The 13,172-nt window shown below is 46.8% G+C and overlaps 1 protein-coding gene across 4 annotated transcripts in view; it reads left to right on the top strand.

The window, feature by feature from the left end:
- The window catches only part of LOC134303625 (ephrin type-B receptor 4a-like), a 51,716-nt gene extending 40,810 nt beyond the window's left edge, over positions 1–10,906 (top strand). For 3 of the 4 annotated variants that reach the window (XM_062989083.1, XM_062989081.1, XM_062989079.1), the window contains exons 9-17: positions 475–574; positions 2,208–2,272; positions 2,425–2,538; positions 3,378–3,625; positions 4,490–4,705; positions 5,569–5,718; positions 5,832–6,025; positions 7,219–7,371; positions 8,919–10,906. In XM_062989083.1, the coding sequence (XP_062845153.1) occupies positions 475–574; positions 2,208–2,272; positions 2,425–2,538; positions 3,378–3,625; positions 4,490–4,705; positions 5,569–5,718; positions 5,832–6,025; positions 7,219–7,371; positions 8,919–9,030 (1,352 nt within the window). In that variant the 3' untranslated portion in view covers positions 9,031–10,906. The remainder of the gene's footprint in view (positions 1–474; positions 575–2,207; positions 2,273–2,424; positions 2,539–3,377; positions 3,626–4,489; positions 4,706–5,568; positions 5,719–5,831; positions 6,026–7,218; positions 7,372–8,918) is intronic. The other variant, XM_062989082.1, reaches the window with a different exon arrangement.
- Positions 10,907–13,172: the final 2,266 nt, after the last annotated feature.

Genomic DNA, 13,172 nt, shown 5'->3' with positions numbered 1-13,172 from the left:
CCTGGCAACACCGACTCGCATTACAAATGAGATTCAGTTCTGTACGAGTGGGAATTAGATATGTTTAAGTTTAATTATTAACATTTATTAAGCGGTTTTAATAAATTACGAGCAGATTGTTGGGTTTAACATTACCCAGTTAAAGGGGACACCCCTTTAAATTTTTTAATGAATGTGTTTTAGCCGGAACAATCACCGACAGCTGAAATAACATCTTACAAGCTTACGGTCAGGCGTCCAAATACTTCTGCCATGTAGAGTATGTATTAACCTCATCAGTTCTTCAGAACATGTAGCGAGACGCGTGTCGCCCTCGAGCTTCGGTTTCAGAGCCGCACGTATTGATTTCCTCCTCCTGCGTCTAGACCGAAGTTCTTCTGAAGGTTGATGTGAGCACTCGTGTGGTTTTTCTTACTCTCTCTCTCTCTCTCTCTCTCTCTCTCTCTCTCTCTCTCTCTCTCTCTCTCGGCTCAGAAGAAGACTCCTCATCACCGCTGCTCGTTACCGGGGTCCTGATCGCCTTGGGGATGCTCCTCATCATCACCGTCATCACCCTCGCCATCTACTGCATTCGGTAAGAACCACAGGAAGTGAGAGAGAGCAGAAATAAACGCGGTAGATACGGTCTATCGCCGTTTTGATTGGTGCGACAATGAAGCGTTCACCGTATGAGCGTGGTGTTACCGAAGCCATCCATGGCCGGGAGTCGAAGAGAGCATGCAAGTGTTTTACCGTGTTCCAGTGGGAAGTGAGAACGCTCCGGTCTCCTCTTTGATCCCAAAACACTGACCAATCAGAGTCTGGTCATGGGTGTCTGTAAGCTTATGTATTCAGAATGTAACTATGTAACCTCTAGCTGTGACCACAGTATGACCGGCTGGTGCATTTAGGAAATCTTAGTCTCTTGGTTAGCTTACTAGAGCTGAAAAGGTGCTACTAGTAAACTTTGGTATGTTCTCCATGCATCCGCATGAGCTTCCTTTCAGTACTTTACGGTGATACAGCTGTTCATTAAGTCGCCAAGTCCTTCTGTCTGATGTTTCGGGATACACTCTTCCATTAGCAATTACACGAAACCTCTCACATTCTCTCACACACACACACAGTGTTTCTGAGAGAGTGAGAGAGAAACCAGAGAAGTAGAGAGAGAGCTGATGGAACGAGAGAGGGGTGGGGGGGTAGGACAGGATGCAGCCGTCTCCACAGGCCAAGTCAGAAGAACAATGGGAATGACCCTGGGGCAACACGCACACACACGCACACTCACGCACTGCGCTTTCACATATTTTCACACACACGCATGAGCACTTAAAAATGGACGTAAAACGTTAAACACGCACATGTTAGTACTCAGTTCTGTGTGTGTTCATATTCAGAAACCAAGAACACGTGTGCACGGTTACATGCGTGTGACCTGAAACACACACACACACACACACACACTAGCCATGCTGGACCTGCCATCAGCACAGGGTGGGACGAGCTGCTATTTTAGTACTGAGAGGGAACCAGAAAGATAAATGTGTGGAACAAAAGCAGCAGAAGTGAGAGGCGCGGAAAGAACCACGGACTCACGACGACTCCGGGGGGAGCTGGTTGGTTTGGGGGTTTATTTATTAAAGGAAGAGCAAGACAAATGCCGTGTAATAAGGGGTAAAATAAACACGGCGGATAGACCAGACGAAGACGAAGCGAGAGAGGAAATAAAAGGAAGAATTTAAGGCTGGAGAGGGAGAGGAAGGAGAGGAGGGCGAGCGAGAGGGGGACGTTTCAGGCCGGTGGAGTAATCTGTACCGATCTGCACCTCATGCCCTGAAATGATTCGCTCAGGCAACCTGAGCCACACGGCTCCCGATCACCAGATAAAAACCAGAGAGAGAGAGAGAATGAGAGAGAGGACGAGGAAAAGAGAGAGAGAGGGGTTGTTTTTTATTCTGGGTTTATTTTTAGTGCATTTTGGTTTTTCTTTTATTCCGTTAATTTACAATCATTCTAATGAGTTTAGAAATGAAGAATAATTAGAGTGAAGTGAGAGCAGAGCCGTGTGTGTGTGTGTGTGTGTGTGTGTGTGTGTGTGTGTGTGTGTTTAATCAGGTTTATATAAGCATATCACATCTGCTAGTCATTTTATAATTCACATCTATTTCCTCTCTCTCTGTGTGTGTGTGTGTGTGTGTGTGTGTGTGTGTGTGTGTGTGTGTGTGTAGTAAACAGAACCGACTAAAGGACCCAGAGCTGAGTGATAAAAATGGCCAGTACCTCATGGGCCAAGGTGAGAAAACACACTCTCACACACCCTCACACACACTTACATATATTTATATATATCTATGATATATTTGATTCGCCCTTCACACCTCGCTCATCCCTCGTCCTCTGTACCCCCCCCCCCCCCCCCCCCCCCCCCGCCTGCCCCCCTCTCAGGAGTGAAGTTGTACATCGATCCGTTCACCTACGAGGACCCGAACGAGGCCGTGAGAGAGTTCGCTAAAGAGATCGACGTCTCCTGTGTGAAGATCGAGGAGGTGATCGGAGCAGGTACAACAATCTCACCGTTTCTCACGGGGTCATAAAGAATTCTGCCAGTAGGTGTGCTGAACGGGATCGCTAGCACTATGGCCAGACTGAGACCTGATTGATATGCGTGCGCTATGTGGGCAAAAGTATCGGGACGCATGACCATAAGCTTGTCGGAAATCCTGTTCACTTCTTTTTTTGGGTAGCTTTAATATCAGTCCCTTTTCTGGGAGGCCTTTTTTACAAGACTTTAAAGTGTGTCTGTGGGAATTTGTGTCAGGCACTTATGTTGGAATAGAAGAAAAGGCCTTGAAGAGGAGTTGGGTTGAGATTAGGGCTCTGTGCAGGCAGCTGGGGCTTCTTTTCATACAACTAAGGGTATAATCATGTTGAAAGAGAAACGGGACTTCCCCAAATTGTTGCTACAGTGTTAAAAGCATATTATTTACCTCAGATTATTTTATATAGGGTGGCACGGTGGCTCGGTCCTGGGTTCGATCCCCAGGTCAGGGTACTTTTTGTGTGGACTGAAGCAACTACATTCAGTCATTAAGAGGGGTGTCCACATACTTTTGGCTATATATTGTAGTTACAATCTTAGCTACACTTAGTAATGAATCATTTAGTAAACATTCAGTGGGGATCAGGAACCCCTGCTTGACCGTCGTCCCTCCCTTTACAGGCACAGCCAGTTGTGTGTCTGTGTAGGTGCCCGGCCATCAGCTCGCTCTCCACCACCCATCCGTGGTTAATGCTTTTATTTTACCAGAATGAGCACAAATTCCTACAGGCACATTTAAAAATGCTGTGGACAGCAGTCGGGTCAGACTCACGGTCGGTTGTGTGTTGGTGTGTGGCAGGGGAGTTCGGAGAGGTGTGCCGAGGCCGACTGCGAGCCCCCGGTAAGAAGGAGAACTACGTGGCCATCAAGACCCTGAAGGGAGGCTACACCGACAAGCAGAGGCGGGACTTCCTGTCCGAGGCGTCGATCATGGGCCAGTTCCACCATCCCAACATCATCCACCTGGAGGGCATCATCACGGCGAGCTGCCCCGTCATGATCATCACCGAGTTCATGGAGAACGGGGCGCTCGACTCCTTCCTCCGGGTAAATATCACACACACACTCGGTTTATTCACCGTGAGTGCGTCGGTGCTTCCTCTGAAGCCTGTCAGCCTGAGACGTCAGTCAAGCCTAGTGTGTGTGTGTGTGTTTACCTGTCTGTCTGTCTGTCTGTCCCAATGTGAGTGTGTGCACTTTCTCATCGCTTGATCTGTCTGTCATTCTGTGTGTGTGTGTGTGTGCAGAATGCGGGTACACACGTCATGCTCTCCCGTGCCCTTATGAAGTCAGTGATGTGCCTGTGTGTGTGTGTGTGTGTGTGTGTGTGTGTGTGTGATCTGTAATTGTAACCCAGTGGACCTTCTTTCATTCTGCCTGTCTGATCATTCTGAAGGACGTTCCAAGTTCCTTCCATCTATTATTAAACCAGTGGAGGATTCGGGAGGGGGGGAGGGGGGGCAGTGTTTACTAGGGGGCCCTTAGTGATTTCGGAGGGGTAAATCCTATTAAATTTTTAATAAGAGTAAAAATAATCACCCATGAATAGCAATTAGCATCTACAGATAGCCTACGCTGGGTCTTTGGGAAAGGACACGTTCGATTTGTCCACCTTAAAAGTGCAAAGGTCAGCGGATGGGCATTACGAATGATTCTGATTAAGTTGCTGATGCAGACCCAGGTTAGGAAGCTCCTACCACCCGGCCACCTGAAATGAACCCACTACATCAACCGAAATCAGAAAAATGGGGTCCCAGGACCGCTGCTCTAAACTAGCACACAGTACACGTGTAAACACCCTTTGACTGCCTGTCTGCACACACACACACACACACACACACACACACTAAATATTAGTGTAAAAGTAGAGCCGACTCTGATCCCGTTCCTTCCCCCTCTCTCTCTCTGAAGCTGAACGACGGACAGTTCACGCCCATCCAGTTGGTAGGGATGCTGCGCGGTATAGCCAGCGGGATGAAGTACCTGTCCGAGATGAGCTACGTCCACCGGGACCTGGCGGCGCGCAACATTCTGGTCAACAGCAACCTGGTGTGTAAAGTGTCCGACTTCGGCCTGAGCAGGTTCCTGCAGGAGAACTCGTCCGACCCCACCTACACCAGCTCACTGGTAAATACACACACACACACTTATAAACATATACACACACACACTTACTGTATATACACACACATACATACACACACGAAAATATATACATAAATATACACACACACAGGTTTACACAAACACATAAGTGCTCACACAAACATACTCCCACATATACAGTACAGGCCAAAAGTTTGGACACACCTTCTCTTCAATGTTTTTTCTTGATTATTTTTATTTTCTACATTGTAGATTAATACTGAAGACATCCAAACTATGAAGAATTATGTAGTGAACCAAAAAGTGTTAAACAAACCAGAATATGTTTTATATTTTACCAACTCTACCTCTGCACAACCCAACTGATGGTCTCAAACACATTAAAAAAGCAACAAATTCCAAAAATTCACTCTAGACAAGGCGCAAACATTCATTGAAAACCATTCCAGGTGGAAACCTAATAAAGCTGGTTGAGAAAATTTCAAAGAGTGTGCAAATCTGTCATTAAAGCAAAAGATGGCTACTTTGAAGAATCTAAAATATAAAACATATTCTGGTTTGTTTAACACTTTTTTGTTTACTACATAATTCCATATGTGTTCCTTCATAGTTTGGATGTCTTTAGTATTAATCTACAATGTAGAAAATGTAAAAAAATTAAGAGAAACCACAGGAATGAGAAGGTGTGTCCAAACTTTTGGCCTGTACTGTACCTACACACACAGAAGTCACATTTTAGGCAAAAATCACAACTGCAACATGAATTATTTACTGTATTTATTAACCCACCAGTTTCTCAGTGGAACCGGAACCACCGGGACCCTGACCAGTATAGTTATGTCGATGAAAATGAATCTTTAATTTCTCTCGTGTCGTTCCGTCAGGGCGGTAAGATCCCAATCCGCTGGACGGCGCCCGAGGCCATCGCCTTCCGCAAGTTCACCTCCGCCTCCGACGTGTGGAGCTACGGGATAGTCATGTGGGAGGTGATGTCATTCGGAGAGAGACCCTACTGGGACATGAGCAACCAGGACGTAAGTGTGAGTGCGAGTGCGAGTGTGTGTGCGAGTGTGTGTGCGAGTGCGAGTGTGTGTGCGAGTGCGAGTGTGTGTGACTTTTATTTACACACCATTTTCTGTCCTATCAGGTCATTAATGCGATAGAGCAGGACTACCGTCTGCCGCCGCCCCCTGAATGCCCGTCCCACCTCCACCAGCTGATGCTGGACTGCTGGCAGAAGGAGCGAACAGCTCGGCCGCGCTTCGCCAACATCGTATCCGCCCTGGACAAGCTCATCCGAAACCCGGCGTCCCTGAAAATCATCGCCCACGACGGAGCCGGGTGAGTGTGCGTGTGTGTGTGTGTGTGTGTGTGTGTGTGTACTGTACCTACTGTGGTGTGTGACAGTTAACACCGTGTGCCAGTTTTCCTTTTATTCGTCCCAGCATGCTCACCTGTCAATCAAACACTCAGCCATTCCAGTTATTCCTCCGGCCACGCCCCTTCCTCCCAGCAAACCTTGTAGTCTATTAGTCGTGTCCTTTGCTCCCAGCATGCCTCCTGTCAGTCAGGACCGTGAACACGCCCCCCTGCTGATCAGTTTATCTAGCTGTCAATTAAACTCCAGCGTGCTGGTGCCACCGCCCCCGTCTGACCTGCCTCGGGGGCCCGAGCTGTCCGTCAATCACTGTCCGTCTGCTGCCCTGATTGGCCGTTTCCTCAGGCTAATCCCCGACAACAGGCGCATTATGGTCCGTTCCTAAATGCTCTTTATTGATGAGTGTAACTCGGAATATTCGGGGTTAAATTCGGTAATGGGGCTCTGTTACCCGTCTGTGAATCGTCTCTCAGTTCTCTCCCTGCCCCGGGTCCTGATCATGCAGCGCCAGACTACGACATTTTAGTCTTTAGTCACAAAAGTGGCACAGATCGGAAACCTCAGACACCAGAATAAAGTCCTGACGCCACAGACACTTGTGGCCAAAAGTATTCGGACCCCCGACCATGAGCTTGTATTAAAACAGAGCGACCCGCTGTGTGATCTTTTCAGCCAGAACAACAGCCGCTCTTCTGAGAAGCTTCTCACAACACTTAGATAGCAAGAAGTATGTGTGTGTGGGAATTTGTGCCCATTCAGTCAAAACATGACAGCATTTGTATGTGTGGCTGGGTGCTGATTGATCAGTTGATGTTCCGGTTCATCCCAGAGCTGTTGAGTGGGGCTGAGGTCAGGGCTCTGTGCTGGACACTGGAGTTTCTTTAAACCAATCCACAGAAGCACGGTCATGCTGGATGAGGAACGGACCTTCCCTAAACTGTTCTTGTAAAGTCGGAGGCATCATAAATCTTTTCCTTTATATCACTGATTTATTACAGTGTTTGCATTTGTTGTGGCTGAAACTCAAATCGTTTCATTTCATTTAAACCCAGACTCAGTTTCTCACGGCTGAATCACATGATAAAATACAGCCAATAGAAATGTGTATAGAACTGAAGTGAACAATTCTAATCCTGTTTGTTTCCTCCTCCTGTAGCCCGTCTCACCCTCTGCTGGACCAGCGCTCGGCTCTCTCCTCCTGCAGCTCGGTGGCCGAGTGGCTCAGAGCTATAAAGATGGAGCGCTATGAGGAAAGTTTCCTACAGGCGGGGTTTACATCCATGCAGCTACTGACTCACATCAACGCAGAGTGAGTCTCACACACACACACACACATACACACACACACACACACACACATATGCACACACACACTCATATACACTCACACATGTTCACATACACACTCATAAAACACACATACACACATTGACGCAGAGTGAGTCTCACACACACACACACACACACACACACATACACATATGCACACACACACTCATATACACTCACACATGTTCACATACACACTCATAAAACACACATACACACATTGACGCAGAGTGAGTCTCTCACACAAACACACACACACACACACACACATACACACAAACACACACACACACTGACTTGTATACACAAACACACACATACATACACACACACACACACACTGACTCGTATACACAAACTCACACACACACTCTTACATCAACACAGTGATTCTTACACACACTCACACGCACACTTAAACATACACACACACTCACATCAACGCAGAGTGAGTCTCACACACACACACACACACACACACACTCTGACTCGTATACACAAACACATACACACACAAACTCATACACTCACACATGTTCACATACACACAAACTCACATACGCACTCATATAAAACACACATACATACATTGATGCAGAGTGAGTCTCTCACACACTTAAACACACACATACACACACACTTACATACACACACAATCACATACACACACACTTACACTCACATACATACACACAAACTTACATACACACACAGACATGCATATGTACACAAACACACAAACTCAAATACACACACACACAATCTCACTTACACACACACACACACTCAAATACAAACACATATATACACACACACACACACACACACACACACATACACAAACACATACACATATACACACACACAAACTCAAATACACACACACACACAATCTCACACACACATACACTCAAATACAAACACATATACGCACACACACACACAAACACATACACATATACACACACAAACTCAAATACACACACACACACAATCTCACACACACATACACTCAAATACAAACACATATACACTCACACACACTCACATATACACACACACACACTCACACACTCTCTTATACACACACAGGAAAAGAAAAACATATAAGAAGTGTGTAACCTGATGGATTCAGGTTGTAGCAGTGTACAGTGTGTATTATAGAGGGTTAGTTCAGTACTAGCACAGATTTGAACCCTGGATCTCAGTGGGGCTATCAGCCGGTTGGGCATCGGGGAGGTGGCAGTGAATGTTTGTGGCTCTTTTCAACAGAGGAATTATGATCTGATCAGAACTAGGAAACGACTAGATCAGGAGAAAATGGGTGAAAACACCCCCGTAAATAAGCACAAGGAACAAACAGCTTCTTTTATTGTGATCTGATTGTTGCCTGATTGGACTGTTATGACTGGTACCTCAGACTCTCAGTAGAACCCGGGTCCTTGATGGTCTGGTTGATGATGGATCCAGTATTGCCAGTATTTGACACCAGATTGATGAGGAATTTCTCTTTTTGTGTATTTTCAGGGATCTGCTGCGGTTGGGCGTGACGCTGGCCGGCCACCAGAAGAAGATTCTGTCCAGCATTCAAGTTCTTAGGATTCAGAACAACAAGAGTCCCAATAACATCCTCTACTGACCAACACACACACACACACTCTCTCACGGAGTAAACACATCTACACACACACACGACGTATTTCAAGACTTTACCTGAGCAGCTCTTCCTGTCACCTGGACCAATCAGGATCGAACTTACTGAGCTTCTCCAGGAACTTCCACTGTACTCTTAATGAACTCCACACGGCCAATGGAGTGACAATCCGGAATCAGACTGATGGGAGCTGTGACAGGGTGTTTTTTTATCGCTCTCGAGAGGAAGGGAGCCACGTTTTTCACGAGGACTACACCACGCCCACGCGTGTAACGTTCCAGAGTATTTTTCTAACGGAGTGTATGGTTTAAGAGAGACTGAGGCGGGGCGAGGACTTTCTCTTAACCCTGCCAGCCTACCAGGACGGCTGGAGATTTGAACCTTGTGCGGCGTCTCCGCCCTCTCGTACAGGTGCTACACGGCGGTCTCGCACGGACACGACGAGCTGATTCAGTTAGAACCGTGTTCTAGACCGAGTCTGTCTCACCCTACGCCACGCTTCACTCTGAGGCAGAACTGGGGCGGGTTCAAGCCCCCCACAGCCAATCAAACGAGGGGAAAACCCCCCCCAAAGGTTGCCAGATTTTGCCAAATCTTTGTGTTAAATCCTACTGATGTGTCTTATTGGACTCAGACCGACAGGGTATTTTAGATCTGAGTGATTGTGTCACGTTTCTGCCTCCGCCGCAGCGTTTCAGTTCTTTCTTTGCTTCACTAGAATATCAGGAAAATAGAAAATCAGAGGAGGTTTTATATTCTACTACAAATGTTTATTATTAATACTATAAAAGATTTAAAACCAGAGTCCACGTCCACTTCAGAATTTTAATCTCACTGTTTTGTTTTGGACGTCTGTTAAACACACAGGCTGCGACAAACCTGCAGCTTTTTCTGTTTTCTGTTCTTTTTAATGAGAGTTTTTAATATTATAATCGTGTGTCTTTAATTCCTGTGCAGTCGTGGACGTAACACACCGTGTTTACCATTTTTCTGTTCCGGTTGTCCACCGTGCAGACTGTTCAGTCACCTCCTTCTAAAATCTGTTAAAAGAAAAGTATAAATGGTAAATGTTTATTAAAAAATAAGAAAACATGCCAAATTACAGCTGCAGTAGAAACTGTTCAGGATTCGTGTGTTTGGAGCCCTCTCTGGTAGGGACAGGTAACTGCAAGCGATTTTTAACTGAAAACGTTTTTTTTTTGTAATGTTGGTGCTTCTGAGCTCCTCCGACGTGCACAGATTTATTTCAGATTTATTTCAGATTTATTTCAGCAGGTCGGCGGGATACAAACATCCTGAACCGCGACGTTTTTCCACTACGGTTCCGTTCTGATTTATTCAGGATGTTTTTACACTCGCTCTCGTTTTTTTTTTTTAATGGACTGGGTGCCAATCCATCGCTGGGGTTTCGCCACCCTCCTCCCTCAGACACAGCCGATCATGTCTGTAAACACCCGGCCAGCCGAGCGTCCCACCTACATTCCACAATCACGCTCTACACCAAAACGTCAGCATCATGGTGCTCGCCGTACTCTGGCCGTGGGTCTGTCCGGGGAGCGGGATGCGTCGGGTTCCTGCACGTCTCCAGATTCTCAGCACTTGTTCATGTTCCTGTAGTGCAGCTTTGTGATCAGGCGGTTCTCCAGCTATTCCAGTTCAGTGACCTGTGACCCCTGGTGGAGGAACCGGTCAGATCTTCACATTGGAGATCTTTAGTAAATCATGAGATGAAAATGATGCTTTTTTTTTTATTTTGATGTATAAAAATATAATTTTCTTCTTTATTTTGTAAATGAGTTTCATTTCTTTCTGTCTGATCTTGTGTTTCTGTCACAATAAATCATTTATGAGATAAATCAAACTTTCACTCGCTTATTTTTCTGTACGATGTATGGCCAAAAGTATTTGGACACTCGACCTTGAGCTTGTCAGACATCCGACATCTAACAGATCCCTCCCCCTCACAACAGATCATCTAACAGATCCCTCCCCCTCACAACAAATCATCTAACAGATCCCTCCCCCTCACAACAGATCATCTAACAGATCCCTCCCCCTCACACACACCATTCTTACCTTCTTCAAAACCACCATCTGTGTGTGTTGAGCTGTGCCACCTAAGCAGGGTGAGGGATCTATTATACACGCCCCTGCTGCCAGCACATTTCCATAATCATGTTGTGCAGAGAAAAAACGAACTCTCTCTGTCCCTCAGGACGTCCTACATTCCACCCGCCTGTCCCCTGTCCCCTCCATGTCTCTCTTCCCTGTCAAGTCACTTGCCTTGTCCATTCTACTGTCTCCCCTGTCCCTCTTGCCAGTTTTTTTTTTTACTGGTCTCTCCTGTCTGTCCACTCTCTGTCATTCTTGCCCTTTTTCTTCTACCTGTCACGTTTCTGTCCCTGAGAATGTCCAGTATTCCCACCCACCTGTCCCCTGTTAGTCCTCTCCATGCCCCTCTTGCCTGTAGAGTCATTTGCCTTTCCATCTTTTGTCCTGCCTGTCTCTCCTGTCTGTCCACTCTGTCATTTTTGACTGTTTTTTCCTGCCTGTCACGTTTCTGTACCTGAGGACGTCCAACATTCCACCCACCTGTCCCCTGTTAGTCCTCTCCATGCCCCTCTTGCCTGTCAGGAGTCACATGCTGTTCTCATCTTTTGTCCCGCCTGTCCTTTTTGCCTGGTCTTTCTTGTCTGTCCTCTCTCTCACATTCTCGTCTGTTTTTTCTACCTGTCCCAGTCTCTGTCCCTGAGGACGTCCAACATTCCACTCACTTTTCCCCTCTATGTTGCTCTTGCCTGTATAGTCACTTGCCTTGTCTATTCTACTGTCTCCCCTGTCCCTCTTGCCGGGTCTCTTTTGTCTGTCCTTTTTCTATCTTTCTTGTCTGTCCCAGTTTCTGTCCCCTGTTAGTCCCCTCCATGTCCCTCTTACATGGTCGTTTTAACTGTCTATTTTTGTCTGTCTCGTCTCTGTCATTTTCGGCTGTTTTTTTTCCCCCTTCCTGTCCCCCCTGAGGATGTCCTTGTCTCTGTCCCTGAGGTATCTTTGTCCCCCGTCAGTCTCGTCTGTCCGGTGTCTGTCCCTCTCCCGTTTCTCTATTAACAGACTGGTCTTCACTTTTCTGAGCTTCCACTTGTCCTTCTCTCTCCTCTTCAGTCTCCTGCTATTGTCTCGTTATCTCACTTTGCTCTTTCAGTGCTGTGACAAGCAGTCAACACACACACTCACACACACACACTGGGTCTCATCCCTTGGTTCTCTCACACACACACACACACACACTCTCTCTCTCTCTGTATCTGTAGGAGAATTTGCCCGTTCTGTCCCTGTAAACATATTAATCACTGTCACGCTCGGCGCCAGCGGTGGGATTTCGAGCACTACAAGGTGAACAGCGGCACCACCACGCTCGCATCCCATCATGCACCTCTGTTTTATACACTGCATTCATCTGTTTGACAGCCAGAAGAATTGATTTCGCAGCGAGAATAAATACGAATCTTTTGTCGTGCGCGGCGGGTCGGACACGTAGCGATCGTCGTCTTTTACGGTATATCGCGATACTGATCAGAATATTATCGTACCGTCCTGAATTCATCACGTTCATACAGAAGCTCCACAGATCTGCAACTAGAGGAGCACAGCAAAACTCCTCATGTGACTTTGCACAGGTCGGAGGGGCAGGTGCTAGTCTACAGCACTCCTCAGCCTGCATAGGGTGGTGCAGGCGGCTTCGGACCTTGGCCACGAGTCCGACCCTACACCAACAACTGGATTTTTCGGAAGGAGAGAAGCCTCTGTCAGTGGCTGGTCTTGAAGGGGGTGTGTGCTAGTCTGGAGTTCTCCTCAGCCAGCGTGGGTGTTGCTCATGAGGCAGAGAGGTTTACAGTCCAGCGTCTGGAGGATGAGAGGGAACAAGACATGTCTGAATTATTTTATTTCATTAAAGATTTATCCTGGTCAGAGTTTTGGCAGATCCGGTTCCATTAGGAACACAACACTGGGTGCAAGGCAGGAACTTAGACATGTCTGTTTAGATGCCCGGCTGGCTGATAGCACCACTGAGGTTCACACCCAGATCTCAGAGGTGTTGGGCTGGCATTATAGCCCACCGTGCCACCTGA

Source organism: Trichomycterus rosablanca, chromosome 26 (assembly GCF_030014385.1).
Source record: "Trichomycterus rosablanca isolate fTriRos1 chromosome 26, fTriRos1.hap1, whole genome shotgun sequence".
NCBI classification, from domain to species: domain Eukaryota; kingdom Metazoa; phylum Chordata; class Actinopteri; order Siluriformes; family Trichomycteridae; genus Trichomycterus; species Trichomycterus rosablanca.
The sequence above is the reverse complement of the archived record's forward strand: the minus strand, read 5'-3'. Positions and strand labels throughout refer to the sequence as shown.